Raw genomic sequence first — 25300 nt, forward strand, 5'->3', positions numbered from 1 at the left:
TAACTGAACGTGGGGACAGACGGACCTTGTTCACTCCTATCTGCAAAGGTCATAAAAACCCAGGGGATAAGATAAGTGATGTATTTCACTAAGTCACTCCTCTTCATTGTTACGTTGCCCACTGGCATCATTGCTTTTGGATCTTCAAAAGAATTCTAAACGCAAATACATAGTTTAAGTACATTGATATGTGAGCCCTCATTTTTATGAATAATTGGGGGAAATAATACATAAGAAATTTATATACTCTAAATATAACATTGACAATGAAACCGATCACCTACTGAAACTGATATTTTTGATATACATGTTCATAATCTCAGCCCTCCATAGTTTGTCAATTTAGATGTTATTGCCCGCTACCATGCCACTATACAGCATGGTTCTGTAAGTTTTGTAAATAGGGATTGTTTTGTACGTAGGCATGCATGGCTTTATTAGTTTTATATGTAAGCATATGATTGCCATTTATATAGCACTGTACAATTGATGCTTCTCATTCACCTATTCATACAAACAAACATTCACACACCAACGGCGATTGGCTGCCATGCAAGGTACCAACCAGCTCATCAGGAGCATTTGGGGGTTAGGTGTCTTGCTCAGGGACACTTCGACACACCCAGGCCGGGATCAAACCGGCAACCCTCCGATTACCAGATGACTGCTCTTACCACCTGAGCCAATGTCGTCCCATGGCTTGGTTTTGTATGGTTTTGTATGTTTTGTAAGTAGGCATGGGTTTGGTCAGTACCTGGGTGGTCTTCCATCTGAAGTAATGTGTACAGTACAGTACCGGAATGTGTGTGGTCGGAGATGCCATCTTTCTAATGAAACTAAGGTCCTGACAATGTTGTTAATTAATGATCCCAAATCCCAAAATCCCAGCTGATTATTCCCCCATTTAACTGACTGCATAATTCCCTCCTTCTCCACCTATGCTAATGTACAATGTCTAGGAATGCTAATGTATAGTGGACAGGACTGCTAATGAATAATGTACAGGAATGCGCATGTATAATTGATATAATCTGAGTCATTGTCGTTGTAACCTCTGAATTTTGCCCCCTGCATTTTGGCTGTCTTTATCTCCGAGAAAACATTCTAATGTTCTGCGTTGACACTAACCTGTGATTATATTGGTTTAGGACGTGTGTGAAAAGGATTCATTACAATCAGAATTTCATATTTTGACAAGCATATTTATTTTCACTATCAACATATGAAAATAAACTCCAGTGTCTTTAAAAAAACAGATCAACAATTTAGAGCTCATATTTACAAATATTAACATTGCTCAGTACAGAGAAAATATCTACTTTTATCATTATTGCTTCTTATCAATTTTAAAGTTTTTAAGAAAAACAGGAAAAAATGTAATACATGAGTATAAAAACTGATTGATGTCTACACAAGCATATGCAACAGTCTCAACATCTCAGCCTGAATTGGCCTCCTTCATAAGCAGTTCATAATGCAATTGTAAGAGCTAAAAGAGCATTCCTATACAGTCGATGTACTGCAGTTGATTAAATAAGTGTTTGGTCAATATCCATCATGTGGTATGTGTATGGTAATGTCACTTACGACATGATTAATAACTCATATGCTTATGAAGGGTTTATACGGTTAAGTATGTATGAACATGAATAGAAAGCTTTCCATTGACCACAAAAGACATGAAATAAAAAATGCTCACTACAAAGCTTTGGGACTTTGGTTCGATTGGTTCTGCATATTATTGTAATGCTGGGCTAACTGGCCTGCCGATCCTTCAGTGCATAGTATATAACTCATGTGAAAATAAATCCAGGTACATCTCACCACTGTTAGCATCTGCGCCAGCATAACGATACTTTGGTTTCCTGAGTTTCCAAAGGCTCTTCATTTTGTTTGGCTGATGAACCAGTCCAGCACAGGCTCCTTATACTCTGCCAGCCATTTTAAGTTGACTGTGGTACTTGCGATGGCCTGCTCCAGTGCAAGTCCACCTGATCCAAACCCGACATTCTCATTGTCCTTCATGAACTGTTGAAGCTGTGAAATAAAATGAATAGGTTGCTATGAAGTGGAAGTGGTAACTTTGGTGTCATTACCATGTTACATTATTATTACATCATTGGCATTTGGCAGACACTCTTATCCAGAGCGACGTACATCAACTGTAAGTCGCTCTGGATAAGAGTGTCTGCCAAATGCCAGTGATGTAATAATAATGTAACATGGTAATGACTAAGCAGGAGACAATCCTCCCCTGGAGCAATGCAGGGTTAAGGGCCTTGCTCAAGGGCCCAACGGATCTTATCGCGGCTACACCGGGGATCGAACCACCAACCTTGCGGGTCCCAGTCAGGTACCTTAACCACTACACTACAGTATATACAGGGTATATACTGTGCTGTGAAAAAGTATTTGCCCTCAACCTGATTTCCTCTATTATTGTATATTTGTCACACTGATTGGTTTCCGATCTTCAAATAAAATGTAATATGTAATATTAGACGGAGGAAAGGAGAATCTGAAGATATCATTTTATTGATTTAATGAAAAAAGTTATAAAACATCCATATCACCCGAGAAAAAAGTAATTGCCCCCTTAAACTGGCTGCACCACCTTTAGCCACAATAATTGTAACCAAACCAGTCTTTCAACCTGAAACCCATCAGGTGTGATTAAGAGAAGCCCATGGGAGCCTCCCGTGGCTCAGAGCAGGACCAGGCTGGGCCACCACCTCACAAATTATGCTTCAGCTTCAGCTCACCGACAGAGGACCAGACATTCTCCTTGAGAATTTCCTGGCACAGAGTGGAGGTTCCTTCTATGATAACAAGTTGTCCAGGTCAAGAGGCAAGTAAAGCATCCCCAGAAATATTCAATAATAGAGGAAATCAGGAAGGAGGCACCATTTTCACAGCACTGTATATTGTTTTTGTTTTTTTTACAGTGCCAGTAATTCTCGAGTCCACTATACGTTTCACAAGATACAATTATTCTGACATATTTCGCAATCCAGCATCAATCAAACAGACAGAGCAGTAAACCTAATCAATAGTCAGATAGCACTGAGGTCCAATAGCACACTTACCTCAAAATAAATGTTACTTAAGCTATTTTTGTAGAAATTCATATGTGAATTATACCTTTTTGGACTGCAAATGCTTATGTTGCCATGCTTACCTGCTGGAGCTCAAATTTGCTTGAAAATCTCCTGGTCACTCCACTAATAAGATTTGCAAATCCAAAGGAACCGGTGCTAAATCTAAGAGAAGGGAAATAGTTCAAAAACAAGTAACAAGAAACATTAGAAATTAATGTATTGATACCACAGAAAATGAAAGAAAGAAGCATCACTTCTAATGACTCAAGAAGCTGACTGCATGTTGCACCCATGGGAATATGATACTGTATGTTCACCCTATATGTTTGTGTATAGGGTGCAAGAGAGAGAACATGATACACTCTTAAATTCAACGTGTCATTGCCTTCAAAAACTTGGCTAAAAGTTAAAGCTTCCCAGGCAAGGCCTCCCAACTCTGGCCTTCACAATACTTCTTGGAACACTAGTTAATCTATTAATCACTCAGCTGTATCTTACAATGTAATGCTTCTGTTCATAAAACAAGTATTAAAATGTCTAGATATTTTGCCTGTGGCTCTCCAAGTGAATAATACAGATATGTTTAATAAAGGTAAATATTTACAACAATATCCTGTTGAAACATAGAAGAAAAGTGCTGGAAACATGCTGTGGATTAGTATTGCTTGGAGACTAACTGGAAACACATTTGGGAAGGAAATTGTGCTTGCGTTTTCCAAATTATGCTGACAGAAAATCTTAGTCATTCTGTGGGAATCAAACACATGCAAGCCTGCTTACTGCATTGCAAAGCTCTAAAAGCAGAAGTTTCCTCACTATGTACTGCAGTTTTTGAAGAATGCAGTTTAATGTAATTACAGCAAACATTGAAGGTATCAATGAATTTTTTTTGGTGGCTATACCTCTATAATAAATAAAACAGACATTAGGAAAGCTTATGGAAGGAAAGAGGTTTCTCTATCCTAAACTGAAATGGAATCATTAACTTATTAGACTTTTTTTTTTGTTTTTATGTTGCAAAATATTTTACATTTTGTCATTACATCTTGAATGGACAGAGTGGTCCGTATATATTTGGACAGCTGAAAAGCCAACTATCCAATTACTATTTGTCTCCTAAAATGGGGGGCCCTATGTATGAAAAGGGATGTGATTCCTACATGCATCACCAAATATGGATGTAAAAACCCTCTAAACAGGACAGTCTGTTCTTTGACCTCACATTTATTGTTTCCTTTCAAATCCAACGTGCTGGACTACAGAGCCAAAAGAACAGAAATTGTACCAACTGGCCAAATACATACAGACTGCACTGCACATCTTAAAACAATGTGGTTGCAAAAGTGGGTTTCCGAGCCTCTAATCAAGTTTTTATTATTCAGTGTCTATAAAAATTCCAGATGCATTTATTGAATATTCTTTCTGATTGAGAGCGTTGGTGAATTCCTGCTGTGATCCTTCTTTTTTGGTATTTATGGCAAATAAATGTAGAAGATACTACAAAATAGCATGCACTAGATTATGCATCTTCTAAAAAAAATCCTTATAGCATGTATATTTCATTTTGTATGCACAAGTTCTGGATTACTTTTGTCCAATGGAACAGACAGTTCATCCAAGGGGGGGCAACTCACTGTGTGAAAATGTACTCCCATCTCTCTCTGAGAAAGTTCCAGGCCAGAGTCTGTCCCACCACATTCCTGGCAATGTACACGATGGTGGAGGTGGCGTCCTGCTTGCGAATTTTAGTTGGATCCAATGTGTAGTCCAAATACCTTGGTAAAACCACCACAAAAAAGAAAAGAAAAGAAAAAGAAAATATAATGAATTAGTAGGTCTGTAGTAGTTCTATAAGTGTGGTGACATTTGATTTCTTTCACTTTGACATGGTAGACGCAGGAGCAGAAATATTCAGAAAAAAATATCAGTATAAAAACATTCTCACAAATATCAATGAAAATAGGTTAGTGCTCATGGTGTCATTCACAAATATTTTCTCAGAGAGTAGACAGGGGTTTCATTCCTTTTTTAATACATTTTGCAATCTCCTCCACCAGTTTGGAATTAACAAGCCCCTCAAGACAAGAAACCAGTCCAGCAGGGTAACCTGTGAGCCCGGGAAGGCCTCTGATAAGAACCAGTCCAGCAGGGTAACCTGTGGCCCCGGGAAGGTCTCTGATAGGAACCAGTCCAGGAGGGTAACCTGTGGAATCCTGGTCAACTAAAAGATACGTATTTCTGCAATTCCTTCATACTGGCTGCTATGTGAAGGTGAATCCTTGCTGTACCTGGGACAGCAGAGGTATGGGAGGTGGACAATGGCAAAACTATTGCCTTGTTAATCACTGAACATATGACTCCTTGCAAGCAATTTGATCCACTGGATGACAGTTCGTCTTCTGTGTCTTCTGACGTCAGACATTGCGACATCCCAAGAGTTTGCTGGGAATTACAATCACGCAACGTATAACATGACAGCTGATTCAGGGCAGACGTCAGACAGCACACGATTGCAATTCTGCATTGTAGTTTTCCCAGAATTGCTATCATGCAGCGCACGATACGTGTTGGTTGATGCACACACCAGGTGACGCGTTTGGCGATTGCTTTGGCAATGGTTTTGGAACTTTCCACTCCCCTTGTGCGGTGGGTAGAGCTCACCTGTTCAGCAGCCAGGGCTGCTTGGTGCAGGCCAGGGCGTAGCGTAGCTTATCTGCCTCCGAGGCAATGGAGGCGTTCTTGAACATCTCCCAGCCAAATTCCCACTCTTCAGCGCCCCCTGCTGCGATGGCGCTGCAGTACACCGTTGTCCTCAGGTTGGGATGTATCCTGCAGAGCGCAAGGGGGCCCGTGTCATAGGATGTACGGGGTTATTCCCTCCATGTATTTATTACTATTTCAAAAATTCCAGTTTCCTTTCTAATGTTTTGTTTATGATCTCTGAGGTTCTACTGTATTATTATCGTTGATATTATTATTACTATTATAATAATAATAATTATTATTATTATTATTATTATTATTGTTGTTGTTGTTGTTCCTGCTATTATTATTATTATTATTATTATTATTAGTGTTATTGTTGTTGTTGTTGTTGTTATTATTATTTCAGGTCTGCAAGCAGGTGAGATTAGTTCTGTTTTAAACTCACGGGTTATTGGCTGGGTCCTGCATCCACTGTTTGAACCAGCCTTTGGTGAGGGCCTGGCAGCTCTCTACCCCAGTTTTACAGGCCAGCCAAATGGCATTGATCTGGTTGTACCTGAAGTGGAAGGAGACAGGTATACATTTACAATGGCAAAAGACAACAGTGCAGAGCAGCAAAGAAAGAAAAATGGTTGGTTGATATTGACAGAGTGATCAACACTCAGCATAATCTTTTATTCTTATATTTTGTAAAATACATGAAATATCAATAACACATACAGTATAAATGTAACACGCACACATGCACGCACACTCATGCGCGCACAGACACACACATATATATATGCACACAGTACGGTATTTGCCTAATAAAATTACAGATCCCTCTAGATTTCCTTACTGGTCATTATGGTTAGAGGGTACTTTAGTCCAATTCAAAGTCATCTTCTGGAAATATGACAAGAGAGGTATGACAAGCTTCTTGAAGTAGGTCTGGAAGACAAAAAGAAAACACATTTTAAGTGTACAATATATATATAGTTATAATTCAGGATTAATTTTGTACCTACAGTGGGCCTTGTTAAATACAAAATATAAAAGAAGCCACACAGTACTACAGGAGTGCTACCGCCAGTCACTTACTCCCACTCTCACTGCTGGCCACAAGCAGAATCAATTCCCCTACCAAAAGTATCCTTCCACACAATGGACTCAAAACTTCTCACAACACAACTCTTGAAATATAGTAACCTCATGACTGTAATTCAAAGCATAATTTAATATCAGCTGACCTGCATGGGGCCGTAGACCTCACTGCGGTCGAACATGAGGAAGAAATAGTTCAAGTTATCGATGGCTGACTCCCATGGCATGAACTCTCTTTCTTGAGAGAGGTACACGGTTGTTCTCAGAGCCAAAGTGATGTTTATAATTTTTGCCCTTTGAGAAAGACCAGAGAAGCAAACATCAGTACTGTACCGCAATCTAAATGCATTTGAGCGGAACAGTGGCTTTTTGCACGCTTTTTGTACGGCTTTACCTAGCGAGATTAAAAGCGTCGTCCACAATCTGGGCTCGGTTGATGACTGGAATTGACTGTAAGGAAATAAGGGAGAAAGTGACGTGGAGCTGGGTCAAATCTGTTTAGATCAGAAATGATGCTGCTGCACACCTTTTTATGCACTGTTTAAATGCCCGCACGCATTAGCGTTCCCTTTCTGGTTTTAGTATCTAAAAATATTTGCAAAGAGCAGTGAGGTTTTTTTGTTGTTGTGCCTAACCCCTCAGCCTCCTGTGATCAGCTCTCTGTGTTAACATTGCAATCTTTTCACTTGTATCGGTATTAAACACAAATCAAAAGCTCCAGGATGATATATAAAATGTCAAAAACACATAAAATGTGTGTGTGCGTGTGAGGGCCTTTAAAATGTCATGGCACAAACAGTGCATCCTGAAAGTATTCACAGCGCTTCACTTTTCCCACATTTTGTTATGTTACAGTCTTATTCCAAAATTGAATAAATTCATTTTTTTCCTCAAAATTCTACACACAACACCCCATAATGACAACATGAAATAAGTCTTTTTGAAATTTTTGCAAATTTATTAAAAATGAAAAAATAAGAAATCACATGTATATAAGTATTCACAGCCTTTGCTATGAAGCTCAAAATTGAGCTAAGCATCCTGTTTCCATTGATCAACCTTGAGATGTTTCTGCAGCTTAATTGGAGTCCACCTGTGGTAAATTCAGTTAATTGGACATGATTTGGAAAGGCACACACCTGTCTATATAAGGTCCCACAGTTGACAGTGCATGTCGGAGCACAAACCAAGCCTGAAGTCAAAAGGAATTGTCTGTAGACCTCCGAGACGGGATTGTCTTGAGGCACACATCTGGGGAAGGGTACAGAAAAATTTCTGCTGCTTTGAATGAGCACAGTGGCCTCCATCATCCATAAATGGAAGAAGTTCGGAACCACCAGGACTCTTCCTAGAGCCGCCTTAGTCAGGGAGAAGGGCCTTAGTCAGGGAGGTGACCAAGAACCCTATGGTCACTCTGTCAGAGCTCCAGCGTTCCTCTGTGGAGAGAGGAGAACCTTCCAGAAGGACAACCATCTCTGCAGCAATCCACCAATCAGGTTTGTATGGTAGAGTGGCCAGACGGAAGCCACTCCTTAGTAAAAGGCACATGGCAGCCCGCCTGGAGTTTGCCAAAAGGCACCTGAAGGACTCTCAGACCATGAGAAACAAAATTCTCTGGTCTGATGAGACAAAGATTGAACTCTTTGGCGTGAATGCCAGGGTCATTTTTGGAGGAAACCAGGCACCGCTCATCACCTGGCCAATACCATCCCTACAGTGAAGCATGGTGGTGGCAGCATCATGCTGTGGGGATGTTTTTCAGCAGCAGGAACTGGGAGACTAGTCAGGATTGAGGCAAAGATGAATGCAGCAATGTACAGAGACATCCTGGATGAAAACCTGCTCCAGAGTGCTCTTGACCTCAGACTGGGGCGACGGTTAATCTTTCAGCAGGATAACGACCCTAAGCACACAGCCAAGATATCAAAGGAGTGGCTTCAGGACAACTCTGTGAATGTCCTTGAGTGGCCCAGCCAGAGCCCAGACTTGAATCCGATTGAACATCTCTGGAGAGATCTGAAAATGGCTGTGCACCAACGCTCCCCATCCAACCTGATGGAGCTTGAGAGGTGCTGCAAAGAGGAATGGGCGAAACTGCCCAAAGACAGGTGTGCCAAGCTTGTGGCATCATATTCAAAAAGACTTGAGGCTGCAATTGCTGCCAAAGGTGCATCAAAAAAGTATTGAGCAAAGGCTGTGAATACTTATATACATGTGATTTCTTAGTTTTTTATTTTTAATAAATTTGCAAAAATTTCAAAAAGACTTCTTTCATGTTGTCATTATGGGGTGTTGTGTGTAGAATTTTGAGGACAAAAATGAATTTATTCCATTTTGGAATAAGGCTGTAACATAACAAAATGTTGAAAAAGTGAAGCGCTGTGAATACTTTCTGGATGCACTGTATAGTGGCTTCAGAAAGTATTCAAACCCCTTCACTTTTTGCACACTTTATTGTGTTATAGACTTAATTTTAAATGGATAATATTTCAATTTTTGCCCAACAATCTACACTCAAAAACCTATCATGACCAAGCGAAAATGTTTCTCGAAACTTTTGCAAATTCATTCCAAATCAAAAACTGAAATCTCTCATTTAATTGATTGGACAATTAAATGAGGCACACAGCTGTGTATGTAATGTCCTACGATTCACACTGCATGTCAGGAGAGAAACCAAGCCATAAAGTCCAAGAAACTCTCTGTAGACCGCCACGATAAAATAGTAGTGAGGCATAGATCTGGGTAAGGGTATAAAATATTTTTTAAAGCTTTGTGTGTTCCCAGGAGCACAGTGGCAAGAAGGGTCTTAGTCAGGGAGCTGACCAAGGGCCCAACAGAGCTTTGGAAATCTGCTCTGCAGAGATGGGAGAATCTGCCGGAAGGGCGACCATCTCAGCAGCACTCCATCAATCAGGCCAATATGGTCGAGTGGGTAGATGAAAGCCCTCTTGATTAAAAGGCATATAAGAGCCTGCTTGGATTTTGTCAAAAGGCATTTAAAGGGTCTGGTGAGGCAAAAATAGAACTCTTTGGGAAGAACTCCAAGCACAATGTCTGGTGAACACCAGGCACTGCTCATCAGCTGGCTAATAGAGTCCCTACTGTGAAGCATACAGCCAAGACAAGGCTGGAGTGGCTTTGGGCCTTGAGTGGCCCAGCCAAAGCCCACACTTAAACCCCATAGAACATCTGTGGAGAGACCTGAAAATGGGATAACCTGCCCAAATCCAGACGTGCAAAGCTTGTAGAGCTGTACTTGCTGCTCTTTTTCAGTTTGTTATTTGTAATGAATTTGCAGAAATTTAAAAAAACATTTTTTTGCTTTGTTATTATGGGTTATTGAGTGTAAATAACCAACAAAAATAATCAGAATGCTTTCTGAAGCCACTGTAAGAGCAACCTATGCATTCCAACACTGATTTCCCAGTTAGTGTAGATCAGGGATTTAAAACTGTAGTTCTGGATGGTCACAATGTCTGACAGTTTGTGAGGTTGCCATTCAATCAGCAGCAGGTTTGTATTTTATTTGACTGATTGTGACCTTTTGCTATAAGCTTAAAAAATTAAATTTTGCTCAGCTGCGGTTGTTTATATATCTTTCTTGGCATATCCAGCATCTGAAACACACATTTTTGACTATGATGTACAGTATGACACTTCAACAATGAGATCCGGTATAACTGCCCTGGTGACAGGCAGAAACTGTAAAAAATTGTCAGTAACTGATAAAAATGCACTTTTGTTCAATTTAGCTCAGAATAGGTTCTTGAGAGTACAAATTTTATCTTGGGTTCTCCGATCTAGTCAGAGGAGGCTTACATTTTTAGAAGTACAGGAGATGGATTCTAGTTACAGATGAATAGCATGTTTTAAACATGTTGCTTTGTTCCCCTTTAAGGAGTCCACATCAACAGGGAAGCAGGAGGTGTTTACCTGGTGGTCAGAGTTCAGCTGGTTTAGAAGGTGTTCCCAGTTGTCGCTATCATAGTTCACTCTGTAGTACCCAGTCATGTTCACGTTTGCTAGAACCCACTCATTCCCAGTCGCTGTCAGAGGACTGTGGGTATCTGTACGATTGCATAAAAAAACCATGTGAGAATGTGACCACGTCTGCAACAGGATGTCAATGGTGGCAGTAGGCTTGCATCCAGAGGTTTTTGGGATAAGATCCCAGATGGAAATGAACTTTTACATTAATGTTATGATTATTCATTTTGTCAAAAGCAGCTCATAGAGTCATTATGAGAACATAAAGAGAACTATAAGCACTGGAAAAAGTTTACAGTGACACTAATGCAAAGCAGACTGGGTTTCCTCTCATCCAACACACAAGGGAATAAAATGAGATATTCACTTAATACTATAATAAAACAGAGAGAACATATATAATTAATACACAGGTATTAGAACATGACCCAGTAAAAAATATTCAGCTTTATAAAGAGATAATGCAGGTAAAGCACCCTGGGATTATAACTGATAGAAAGGGAAAACGGTCAACCCCAAAAACCCAAATAAAAGACTCATCTCTCACTCTCTGCCTTTATTTTGATTGTGAGTAAGTAAATTTGAGAGTGAGTGATTTGGTGAGTTAGTGAATTAACGATTTAGTGAGTGAGTTAGTAAGTTAGTTACCTGAATGTTATACCTGTTTTCTGCAGCAGCCAAAAAGGATCCTGTTCCACACCTGCCTTTTTCCAGGTGATGGGGACATACCATTCATAGCTGTGGCCAGAGTGAGGTCAAATTAGGAAATTGTTTCCAATACCAATTCTTTGACCAGCACACTGCTGAATAATGCACAGGACCATAATTTTGTCTAAAAACACTGCCATTACACTATGTTATTATTAATGAAATATTCACATGTAAATAGGATAATATCAGACAAACAATGGATAACAACGAATGGGCAAAGTGTAAAGTGAAAGCTGTGTAAGCTGCCCTGGATGGACTTGACAGCTTTGCAAACAGATGCACAGTACATACACAGGATTTCAAACAATACATCATTATAACTGTCAGAGGTCAGCCAGGGTTAAGCATCTGTCCATGTCAACCCAATTCCTCTTGAATGAGAGCATACTTGAATTCAGATGGTTTTTCAACTACGGAATCCGGGTCGAGGAGGAAGTGCTTCTGGGAGAGCTCCCCTGTGCGAGTGTCGATGGTGACGACGGGGAAGCCCATCTGGAGGATCCAGCGATTCATGATGTCGTTCACTCTGTGTGGGAGAGACAGGCTGGGAGTGCTGTCCACTGCCTGAAAACAACATTGAGATTTACAGCCACATTTTACGGTTTGTGGATTTATTTATACAGCTTACTTGTAGCAATGCGAAAATGTGGATGTTGTTTTTGACTAAAGCTGATGTTCTATATCTCATGTTTGCCATGTCCTTATTATTACTTACACTCAGTGAGCACTTTAATAAGTATTTATTACTTTTTTTTTTTACTTATTGGTCTTCTGCTGCTGTAGCCTATCCACTTAAGAAGTTTGACACGTTGTGTGTTCATAGATGCTCTTCTGCACACAATTGTTTGCAGAAGAGCATCTGTGTGGTTATGTGTGGTTATTTGCGTTAATGTCACCTTCTTGTCAGCTTTGACCAGTCTGGCCCTTTCACCTCTGACCTCTAATTAACAAGGTGCTTTTCCGTGTAGAACTGCTGCTCACTGGATTTTTTTTTTTTTGCACCATTCTCTGCAAACTCTAGAGACTGTTCTGCATGGAAATCCCAGGAGATCTGAGATACTCAAACCACCCTCTCTGGGACCAACAATCATTCCATGGTCATCTCTAACCACTACACTACACTACATTGCTGCTAGACAGCACAAAGATCACAATAAAGATGGTTATATTATTAAATGCTGAGTACACATAAGGGATGTATTAATGCTTACCTGTTGAAGGTGATCCCAGAGATCTGTATATACAGTGTTACTGTATGCAAACTGGTTCAAGTAGGTCTGCAAAGAGAGACTTCTATTTTATCAACACAGACATACAGTAAAGTGCAGCAAACTTATCAAAATGTTGACGGCTGTAGGTATTTCCTACAACACTCCAAACAGGGATTTCTTATTCTTATTAATTTTCTGATTCATTTAAATAGCGGATTAATAATTCGATTTTCATCCAGTTGAGACTCACGCTGAGTCCTTTAATGAAGACGGGCTCTGACAGGAACTCAGCCAGCATCCTCAGCACTGAAGCCCCCTACAGACGGAAACAAAAAAACAGAAACTCTTCTTAAAAAATAACTCCCATAATGCATTTAGTACACTTATTTCAAATTCATAACAGTTTATACTGTGGGTGCAGATTTGTGTAGATGGGTATCTTGAGTGGATGCGTTCAGACATTACCTTGCTGTAGGAGATGGTGTCAAACAACTGGGTGATGTCCTTTGGCATGTTGATCTCATCCTCTCTAGAGGACAGTGGGTGTGAGGACGCCAGGGCGTCGACTGAAAACACCCTGTGGACATCGTTGAGGACGATTGTGTCTTTCTGTGGAGGGACATCATGCTATTGGACGGGGTGGGGTTTAGCAAGGCAGGGCGGGAAGGATGGGGTGGGGCAAGGTACAGTGGGACAACGTGAAGCAGAATTATGTGGAGCAGAGTGCTGTGGAGTGGCTGGGGCAGGGCTGGGTGTGTCACTGGACAGGGAAGAATAGTGCAAAGAAAATAGAGGCCATTTTGTGACGGGTGATTTAGTACTTACAATGTTCCAGGTGGGCTCAGCATGGTTGGCGCCCAAGTATTCCACATACGAGGCAAAGCCCTCGTTCAACCACAGGTCATTCCACCACCTCAGAGTAACCAGGTTCCCGAACCACTGAGAAGGACATGTTATATTGTTGCATGACAGAATGCAAAGGTAGCCATTAACATACTCATCATCTGTCTTTTGGATAAGACTGAGGATAATCCTCCTTAAATCCTGACGCCTCTGGTCATTGAAGATACCATGATGGGCCCCCTGGCCAAATGGCCTGCCCGGCTCTGTCAATACGGCCAAATATTAATCTCAAACTTTAATTGGTTCAAAAATGTCCTCCCTCTCCACCTCAGCTAATAAGAAATCTGGCATAAAATGGCTGCCGTGCATCACCAAGATGGGTGCTACACATTGGTGATAGTTTCTCTGTAAAGACTATACCCCTGCTGCAAAATCCAGCTATACCAGGTTGAGCTGGTCATAAGCTGGTCTGAACTGGTCAACCAGCTACCAGCTTTTTTTCAGAAGGGAGTAAAAGCACTATATAAAGGCTATCCATTGTTATCATTGGTCATCACGTACCATGTGAGCCAGCTCGTGAGAAATGACGGTCAGAACTCTCTCCTTGTTCCCATTGGAGGAAATTTCACGGTCATAGAGCAGAGCTGTCTCTCTGTAGGTGACAAGCCCCCAGTTCTCCATAGCCCCAGCATTGAAGTCAGGTAGAGCGATCTGATCTGGAATGGAAATGGAATATGTGCCAACCATAGACTTTATTTTGGAAATGGAGAGGCAGGAGGAAGCAAAAGTTGCAGTAACCAATATGCTGACCAGTGTACCCTACCATGTCAATTTCCCATTCACTATAAAGAAGGAATCATTGCCTTTTTGTAACTAGTAAATTCACATGTATTATTATAATGTATACAAATAAAAATCATTACTTGATATTAGTTGATAAATAAGTCAAGTTGCTTTTGTCATGGATGAGTCAACACAAGACTCTGGTTGTGGTAATGAGCATGTGATGATGACAAGTAATTCTATTCTCAGTGTCTGTTCATCTGAACGAGATGTTCTTCTCTTTGCTCAGTGCTTATGTTTGAGCTTGTGGAAATAAATCATATTTTCATTCTGTGCTTGTTAGAGGACAAAGATAGCATTCAATTAACTACTGTATATGGGTAGCCAACTCATGTAATATATATACACATAACATGAATACAAAACATACAAAAACAAATTGTTCTCGGACAGCCCACATCAGAAATGTGTTTGCTATTGTGTAACCAAGGGTAATGGTGTTTTTTATTCTTGTCATAATGAAGCATGACAAGGAAGTAAACAAACTTCCCAAAATTCACCCATAACTTTTTTCTTCATATACACAGTGGGTGAGTTCAGCAATCACCCATAGCAAATGGCCAGATCATTTTTGTGAAGAAAAACAAACTAACTCATCTTTAAGTCAAAGAAGAAATGTTGATTGCGTCTAACTTTTCCAGATTTCAGAATACAGTTGGACTCATATAATCAAATTTCCCAAATAAGGACATCAACTAAACACAGATAAAGAAGAAGAACAACAAGAATAAACATCACCATCATCGTAATCATAAGCATCATCATCATCATCATCATTATCATTGCAGTGCATCTGTCTCACCTGATTTAGACAGGGGGTAGGAGATATTAAAGTAGCTTTCATAAAACTTGAGGATTCGTCCTGTCACTTCAAGCGCATAATCTCCTTGCCCTTGCTCAATGGCCTTTCTCCGAGCCCAGATTCGAATCTGCAAAAAAATAAAATAAAATAAACTATACTGTATATAATTGCACCCTAAGTGCACACGTAATCACTACCTTGACCCCTCAGTGATTAGACCACACTTTACTGACCGCAGCTTATCTCTCCATTCCCCACTCAGCAATTTTGGGTCTTAACCACAAGTTATGAAAAAGAGTTTTGACACTTTCTTAAAATAGTACTTCAAACAGGATGCCCACATACTGTATGATGGTGTAGCACTTACAGTGCCGTGAAAACGTTAACCTACTATTTCCCTCTATTATTCCATGTTTGGCACGCTGAATGTTTTCTGATCATTAGAATAAATGTAGTATTAGACAAAGGGAACCTGAGTAAACAAAAAACACAGTTTTTAAATAAATTATTTGTCTTTCATTCAGACAAATGTGTAGGTTTTCAAGCATGAACTGCTCGTTTCAGGGCCTGCCACTGCATCTCTATTGGGTCCAAGTAAAGACTTTGAAAAGGCAACTCTGAAGCCATTCCTAAAGCCCTGGGACTCGGCCAAACCACAGTGAAAAACATTATCGCCAAATCAAGAACATGTGGAACGGTGGTGAATCATCCCAGGAGTGGAATTTCACCTAGGGCACTGCAACAACTCATTCAGGAAGTAACAGCAGATCCCAGAAGAGCATCCAAATATCTGCAGGCCTGACTAGCCTTAGCTAAGTTCAATGCTCATGACACCATAATAAGGAAAATAGTAAAACGAAGAGTGGGCTCAAGCTCCTCCACAGTAATGCAAAAGACTATCAAATTATAGTGAGGGTTACAGTTGGTTGGTCACAATTAATGCTGCTAAAGATCGTGCAGCCAGTTAAGGTTATAAAATTAAATTTTGTCTGAAAATCAGATACCATTCAGTGTGACAAATATGCAATATTTGAGGCAAACAGGAAAATGCTTTTCACAGCACTGTATATGACAATGAATATGACATTGTTTGATGCTCTATTGGAAGAGACCAATAGCCATCACTTAAGGAAACCACAGTTACTGTAGGATAGCAGGATTACCAAAACATTACCACTGTCCTCTGGGGCAGTGACATGGGCAAAATCACAGACAATAAAGGCCAGGACATAGGTTGACATCCTCTTTGTGGGCTCAAATGTAGTCACAGTGACTTTGGTTCCTTCAATGGTGGTGTTAACGGTCTCTAAAAGAGAGGAAAGCGGAGACTGTGAGGAAATGCATATTAGCATTTTTAATGACAAATATTAAGACAGAGCTATCAAAATACACATATTAATTTATTTTATGTGTTCATTCATTTCGTATGACTGAAACAAGTTTATTTTGGCAACAATCCCAGAATGGGTTATTATTTTACGTGTTTCAAGTTAGATGGCTGATCTAACTTGAATGTTTGGCCACAGCCAAGTGAAAGTGTAAGTTTTATGGCGACAGTAGCTTGGCTTTAACTAAAAGGAAGTATATGTGTTTTAGGTTTATGGCAGGGATATTTTTCCCCAGATGATAACTCTGCTCTGCCTGAACCTGCATGACTTGTACTATGGGTAACATGCTCTTGCGTCTCAAACTATTGGAGGGCATTGCAGAGATGGGTCAGAGAAGGCCTCAGAATATGATTGGTCATTCCACAAGATAAGAGTTGAAAATAATAATTGGGCATAATAGCTGGTTATAAAGAAACTTCAAAGATGCACTAAGCTCTACCTTAGATTGTTTTCTGTTGGTAAGTCTAGAGAAATTGGTGGTGTCTGAGTAAGAAATGACTTCTTCTACGCACAGGGTCTGCTGTACTGGCTTGGATACAATGTGAGAATGTTCCTGCTCACTGAATACGGGCAGTGTGAACCCTTTTCAATGCTTTTTGTCAAGGCATTGCTGCATGCATGAGTAACATATCTGTGAGAGATAAGTGCTGTGCTGAAACTTTTCTTCATGCTATTAGACAGGCCATCACTATGAATGAGGGATAGATACTGTAGGAGGATCTGTGCTCAAACCTGCATCCATGCTGTTAGACAGAGCCACGGTCCCAGGCTCGTGGATCAGTGTGATGTTGAAGACTGCTTTCATCGCTGGCTCATCAAAGCAAGGGAAGGCCTTCCTGGCATCCGTGGCCTGCATCTGAGTCGTGGCTACCACTCTGCAAAAAATTCAATGTGTAAAGGTTAAAAAATTAAACATTAACGCAGAACAGATGCAAAGTCCAGAAATTCGGGTGGAGAATGAACCATGATCGCATTGGGGGGGTCGAGTACAGGTTGAGAATCAGTCACCATACGGATTCTCTACTACTAAGTAGTCTCCCCAACTTACTTCTCAACTCCATCCTCGACATACTCGCTCCTGTAGAAGCCTCCGAGGTCATCGGCCAGCTCCCCCTGAAACTCGGTGTCCAGCTGGTAGGCCTGTCCCACAGTCAGCATGCCACTGAGCTGCACCACCAGGTACTGCGTCTCCGTCTGGAGCCAGGTGGTCTCCACGGTCGGCACGGCGGCAGGGCCAACAGCGGTCAACCTGGCCATGTGACGGTCGAAGGTGGTGAGGTTGAGCTTGTTGGAGTGGATGAGGATCAGGTCCGTCTCCTTCACGCAGGTGAAGACCACGCTGGAGCTCCCGGTGAAGATGAACATGCCGTTCTGGTCCATGCTCAGCCTGGGCCACAGGGTCACGTTGTAGTACTCAGGCCTCAGTGTGTCCGGGAGCCTGTACTGGTCCCAGGGGTCATTCGAGGGCATCAAGGTTGGGGTGGAGGTGGGAGGTGGAGATGTAACACCCGCTCCTTCACCGCCATTGGCCGCTGCATTTTTGGACTTCTCCTGAGAGTAGACGATGGAGAGGGCGATAATTGTCAGGACGGCCACTGCTCCGAGCAGGAAGGCCACCCGACCTGCAGATCTGCTGATGTAGAATCCTTTTCCCATATCCCACCACAGCGCAGAGCAGGACTGTCCAACCGGCCGTCTTTATTCGCACCCTGAGTTAACCCAGCTCTCTCCTGCGTTAACAGCTGATATATTAACACTGCAAACTCTGGACAGGGGAGAGAGGTGTACAGCTGTCCCTTCTGGGGAAACCTGTGTGGAGAGAGCAACATAACAATTCAGTTTATTAAAAATTATTTTTTTAGCTGCTAAAACCTTTGTTCTGCTGACTCATGCCACTGCTGATGGGTTGATGTGTCCTGTATGGTTAATCCACAAGAGAAGTTAAACAAACAAAACACATTCGCGGTAACACAAGTAAGTCCAGGGCCCTGTTCCACAAAGCAGGATTACTGAGTTAGACAGATAAAAGCACAAAGTAAAACCTGGAACAGCTATCAAAGAAGAGTGGGCTCAAGCTCCTCCACAGTAATGCAAAAGACTATCAAATTATAGTGAGGGTTACAGTTGGTTGGTCGCAATTATTGCTGCTAAAGATGGTGCAGCCAGTTAAGGTTATTAAATTACATTTTGTCTGAAAATCAGATACCATTCAGTGTGACAAATATGCACTGATTTGGGCAGTATCCGGCTAACTCCTGCTAACTTTATGGAACCTGGATATTCCATAGGCCCAGGATATTGTTAGCATAGCAAAAAAGCTTTTTTTTTTTGTAGTGGTACTACTTTGAGAACTAAAAATGCTATGAATAATTGTAATGCAAATCTGGGTATTGTAACACAGTATATTCTAAGCATATGATGGGGGTTCTCAAACCTGTTGGACGTGTACAGTATTTGTCAAACTATAGGCCACTTCCCGGATAGATTTCAAAAGGACTGGTTTTTCAGGAAGTGGGGGTGACAGCAAAGAGTTTGCGGACTGCTGCCATGCACTCATGGGTTTATAGGTGTTACTTGATATTCCTGCCATAATGGGATTAGCCTAAAGCATACGTGCATGTCAGAGGAAAACAGGTTCCAATAAATTAGTAAGTTACAAAGTGGCAGAGAGTTATACAATTGCTTGCTTGTAAAGTACTTGATTACACTAGCAGAACTAAGCTGTCAAACAACTCCAACAGTCTAATCACAATGAGGAACCTCTTGCAGGCGAAAATGCTTGTTTACTCCAAATGAATATACAGGGCTGTCACAGTCAACACATAAACATGATGGAAGGAGCTAAGGCAGTGTGTGGGTTCTCAGAGGGGTTCCTTTAGGAAGGAATTCTGTTCTTATGAGCTCACACCTGGTCCATGATCTGTCCTGGACCTACAAAGCGGATGTCATTTGGGTCACATTTCTCCATGTTCGCAGCAGTTTTACAACCCCCAGCTGTTTGCCAATTCAGAGAAATGAGGGTAAATCGCGATTTTGTTGTCAGGCCCCAAATAAGTGTGCTGATCTGAAGAAGGTGGGCTTTCTGTTTGAGTGAGCTTTAATGTGTGTATTAAAACACATGGAGGTAAAAAAAAACAAAAAAACACTACTGTACCTGATATCTTAATGCAATACCATTACTTTGTTCCAACATGACTAATGTTTAACTCCTCGTTCAAAAGCTTATTGATTATTCTTTCATGGAGTAGTATCACATTGAACAAATGAGGGGGCCAAAACGTTGCGGTTGATGTGATGGTGCCATATATGAACATCAATAGGTATTAACTCATTATTACTATTATTTTGTGGGCTAAAATGTGTTTTTTAATCCAACCATGCATTGACTGAAATAGAAGTGTACTGCAGGTGGTGAACAGAAATGGCAACACAAAGATAATACCCTTGGATGCACCGGGGCCATGTATAACCACTCTGACCTGACTGTAATTTTTACTGTAATTAGACCTAGCACACAGTAGCACCTCAGTGAGTATGAAATAGGGGTGACAGTTTGAGCATATTCACCTGGACAGACCGAGACAACCTTCTATGGCTCCAAACAAAAGTTGGTTTTTTACGAGCTATTCTGCAATGAAGCCCAAGACAGCTTTTTCAACCTCCATCCACTGAACAGGATTTGAGACACTCTCATATGAATGGGTCCTCTTCTTCCTGCAGAACTCGTCCTGCAGATGCTGATGGACATCGTGCCATGGTGCACACAGACTATACCAGCCACACGTGTCATCAACACCCTATTGAGTGACTCTAGAAGGGTGTTCCCATTTTTTACACTACCTGTAATTACCAATGTTGATAAAACATTCATTCATTCATTATCCTAACCCGCTTATCCCGAACAGGGTTGCAGGGGGGCTGGAGCCTATCCCAGCCTACATTGGGCGAAAGGCTGGAATACACCCTGGACAGGTCGCCAGTCCATGGCAAGGCACACACACCATGCACTCACACACTCATACCTATGGGCAATTTAGACTCTCCAATCAGCCTAACCTGCATGTCTTTGGACTGTGGGAGGAAACCGGAGTACCCGGAGGAAACCCATGCAAACACGGGGAGAACATGCAAACTCCGCACATGGAGGCCCCGGCCGACAGGGATTCGAACCCAGGACCTCCATGCTTTGAGGCGGCAGTGCTACCCACTGCACCATGTGTGCCGCCTTAATAAAACATGTTTTATTAAAAATATATATATTGCACTCGGTATTGATAGTTGTACTGATGGTAGTGGTTGGTAGTGGTTTTAGGAGGATCCAGCCCTTCAGTATTTGTATTACCGTAACTTACACACTACAATGCCATGATATGTTAATGGCTCATCAAAGTGTGTTGCAAGAAGTGCATTCCTCACACAGACTGGAAGTTCATCATCTTGTTTGGGACAATAGCAAACACATTCTCTCAGCTGCAAAAACAGCATTTCTCACAACCATTTAATTTGATACTGTTGTTTTACGTCACACAAGAATGTCCTCCTTCTCACAATGCATCATTCAGCACCACTTGGGGATGTTATCTGGAAGTACAGCATCAAATGTCATCTTTATGCTGATGATACTCGGCTGCATATTCCAGTGAACCCTTACTCCTTCAAACGTCTAAACCTAGAAACCTGCCAGGCTGAAATTAAAACATGGCTGTCTGTGAATTTCCTTCTTTTTTTTTTCACCTTTGCAACATTGCTAAAATCCAAAAAATCTTAACAATGGCTGATATGGTAAAATCGATACATGTATGATTTCCAGATTAGCTTACTGCAATGTCCTTTGCACCGGTCTACCAAATACAGCCAAGTGTTCAACTTGTTCAGAACACTGCAGCCAGAATCCTTACAAAAACTTAGAATATATGAGCATCCCACTCCCATTCTGTATTCACTTGACTGGCTGCCAGTACAAGCTCGAGTGGATTCCAAAATACATATTTTAACATATAAAGCATTGCATGGATTGGCACCATCCTATCTCTCATTACATCATACATACCAGCACACACCCGGCACTCACAAGACATCACATTATAGATATCATTAAAAAACCCTGCTGGTACTCCCTACCTTTGGAATGCTCTTCCCACATCAATCACACATGTGAGTTCTCTGAATAACTTCCCACTCTATGACCCACCATGACCATTTCTGGGGCTTTTTGTGGCATTGTTTCATGACTGTTGCTATGTTCTTGCCCAATTTTTGTATATTATCTGTTTATTTAATATTTTTTATTTTGTTTTTAAATGTTCAGTGTGGGCGGCACGGATGGTGCAGTGGGTAGCACTGCCGCCTCACAGCAAGGAGGTCCTGGGTTCGAATCCCCGTCGGCCGGGGCCTCTCTGTGTGGAGTTTGCTTGTTCTCCCTGTGTTTGCGCGGGTTTCCTCCGGGTACGCTGGTTTCCTCCCACAGTCCAAAGTATGCAGGTTAGGCTGATTGGAGAGTCTAAATTGCCCGTAGGTATGAGTGTGTGAGTGAATGGTGTGTGTGCCCTGTGATGGACTGGCGACCTGTCCAGGGTGTATTCCTGCCTTTCGCCCAATGTATGCTGGGATAGGCTCCAGCCCCCCTGCGACCCTGTTCAGGATAAGCAGGTTAAGATAATGGATGGATGGATGTTCAGTGTGTAGAGGCCTCAGTGAAATGCACTTTAAATGAACAATCACTTGACTTGAATGGAATAGGCTAGTGTGATCGACCAGGAAAGGCTATTTCTGGAGGACATTTCGCTTGTATTCAAATGAACACTTAACTGGCTAAAATGTTATGTTATTCTTAAGGAAAAGAATGAAGATAAAGTTATTCTTTATTTTATACATACCACCTTTCTAGCAATGGGGCTTGCCCTTAAAGATGCATTACCACACTGCTGTATTGATGGCTAGACAATGGCATCTTGGTGCAGAGAAACTATTAGTCAGTTCTTGTGATCAGGCAACATCGTGTCAGTGCGTCTCTAATTGCAGTATGTCTATACGTATGTGCTTAAAATAAACTTCCTCTTTATTTTACTGCAGGAAAACTTAGACAGTTTGGGAGTATGGGCAGACACTAAAATCAGGTGATGTGCAACAAGAACTGTGGCACAAGTGAAATAATGTACAGCAACGTACTGGTTTAGAAAAAACGGATTTAAAGGTGAGGTTTGGATTTTACATAGATTATATATCCTCAAATTGTATAAAAAGTAATATTCATGCCACCATTAATATTCAGTTTCATGAATTTATGAATGCATTTATTAATTTCGCCTGACAGATGAGTCGGAGGTAATGACAGCATCAGCAGGTTAACAACATGGCCCACATCCTATCAAATGTAGTATGGCACAGTATATTTAGAATCTGTATACAACAAAATTAAATGCAAGCAAAGTAATTATAAAAATCAAATACAAATAAGAAACACAATAGGGCGGCTCACACCGTCAGCGCTTGGCCATCTAAAAATAGCACTTCTTCCCTTATCCTCATGACTGAAATCATGGAAATCATGCTGACCATTGACAAAATAGAAACTTTTTGCCCAAGCTTAATCAACATGTTTTTAAAATATACATGATGTTCACTGCCAGCCCCAACCAGGCTGAGATTAGATGTAGGAATGAAGTTCCAGCACATGACCCAGTCTGAAGTCTGAAGTACCCTGGTGTAAAATCCAGCTATGACCAGCTTGAAATACCAGCAGGGTAAGCATGTACTTACCTAGGCTATGCTACATGACTGCCTCATATAAATAAGCTCAAAGTGAGGGCCTATGAAGTAAGAAAACTATTAACAAAATCTTAACAGGCATTTCATTTGTCACATTAAGCAAAGAGTTTAGTTGCAAGAGAAAAGCCTACAAACGGGAAATACCTTAGAACTAATCATGTCCCCCCCAATTCAAATTCTTAAAATTCATGTCTTGTTTGTGTTTTGTTTGTTTTGAGTGGGAACCTGCATACTGCATACCGAATGTGGAGTAAGAGCATTAAAATGTGGACCTTGCACATTTTCCTCATGGTAGACTTTAAATGCTCAACGATTTTTGGATGGGAAATTTAAGAGGAGAGTGATCAATTTCAAACCAAAAGTGCCTACAAAGAAAAAGGCAAACAGGAAAACTACACGGCACAAGTAAGTATTTGCAAACATGTATCATTACCACTGTTCTGTTGCAGTGGTTGGCGATTCGCGAAACCCAGAAAAGCAGCTTTGAAGTTCGTGCTGCTAGTTTTCCGGTACTTCCAGGAAAGAGATCACAGTGGATGGAGTATTATATTATTTATTCCCACCGCCCCCATCGGGAACCTTGAATTCAACTCTTACATAATTTATGTGATCCATTTCAGAATGACTGCTGAGTTTTTACCTCTCGTGCCAGCCTGTAATTAGGAAAGCTGACCTTGACGCTGTTCAAAGAAATCTGTTGCTGCTTAGAAGCGAAAGCATTGAGCTGTTCCTTTGGTTTTATTATACCATCAAAATTGCTCATTTTTGTGTACAGTAGCTGTTCACCCATTTAGTATTACTGTAAAGGCAGTATCCTACATTTTGAACCGATTATATATCCATCTACAGTATGTTACATTACAAAACCACACTTTGCAACTCTCATGGGTGGCTATTAAATACGACAGCCAGGGGAGAAGAGGATCCAGAGGAAACTTAAGCAGTGAGTCTCTGAAACAGCCAACAACTCCACTCTCCAGAAGTGAAACAGAGGGGTCTAAATCATTTTACACAATTTAAGACCCGGGATTATTCACAAGTGCCCAAAAGCATACGAGCCGTTTGGTTTTAAAAAGACATACCAGAGTCCCTTCGGCTTGGGAGACCTCAGGAGCCGCTCCGTCTCCAGCCAGACGTGGGGTGCTGCCCGCGGAGGATTGTGAAGAAACAGGGAGAGTGGTTCAAAGCGGGAGTTTTGAAGTAGAGATTTCCTCCAAAGACGTAGCTACCCGCACTGGTGTGGCCTCCGATCGCAGTAACCGAAGGGGTCGGTGGAGACAGGAGAGAGGGAGTGCCAGGTGATCAGAGCACTGATTGCATTACGGGCGCGAACTGCGACTGCGACGGGCTCAGCCCAAACGACCCAGCTGATGCAAAACACACGCCGTTTCCTCCAACTCACATCTGCGAGGGGGGGGGGCACAGCGCATGTTTTTTACATTTTTCTTTTAAAACCACACACACACACACACACATACACACACACACACACACACACAGCGGTAACCAGAAGAGAAAAAGAGAAGTCCCTCCATTCTCACAAACTTACCCGGAGCAGGAGCAGACGGGGGGGGTGGGGGGGGGGGGGGGGGCGGAAGGAATGCACTCTCTGGAGCGGACGACTGCTATCCAATCACAGAGGAGACTCAGACTGCGCCACCGCTGGGAAGACACCTTGCCGGATACTCCTGTTCCCCCTGTTCGCTTGACGTGCGTCAAAAGGGTCCGCCTCCACCTCAACCCCCCCCCCCCTGACCCCCTCAGCCCTGACTCCAAACAGTCAAAGCCATGTGGCCCAGCACACAATAGCATCTCTGTTATTGTGTGGTGTTTAGTAACTGCATTTACCCCCTC

At 41.6% G+C, this 25300-nt stretch overlaps 1 protein-coding gene across 1 annotated transcript; it reads right to left on the minus strand.

Moving 5' to 3' along the window:
- Positions 1–1239: 1239 nt before the first annotated feature.
- Positions 1240–24848, minus strand: LOC133130206 (aminopeptidase N-like). Its single transcript, XM_061244593.1, has 21 exons — positions 24529–24848; positions 17727–18487; positions 17411–17553; positions 16454–16596; positions 15291–15417; positions 14207–14361; positions 13628–13741; positions 13268–13411; positions 13053–13118; positions 12803–12868; positions 11980–12155; positions 11542–11618; positions 10827–10960; positions 7285–7340; positions 7037–7184; positions 6646–6737; positions 6250–6360; positions 5760–5927; positions 4733–4873; positions 3179–3260; positions 1240–2037 (listed from the first exon to the last, which is right to left on the minus strand). The coding sequence occupies exons 2-21, from the start codon at positions 18332–18334 to the stop codon at positions 1885–1887; spliced, it is 2904 nt and encodes a 967-aa protein (XP_061100577.1). The 5' UTR covers positions 18335–18487; positions 24529–24848; the 3' UTR covers positions 1240–1884.
- Positions 24849–25300: the final 452 nt, after the last annotated feature.

The sequence above is a fragment of the Conger conger genome, chromosome 6, assembly GCF_963514075.1.
Source record: "Conger conger chromosome 6, fConCon1.1, whole genome shotgun sequence".
In the NCBI taxonomy this organism is placed as follows: Eukaryota; Metazoa; Chordata; class Actinopteri; order Anguilliformes; family Congridae; genus Conger; species Conger conger.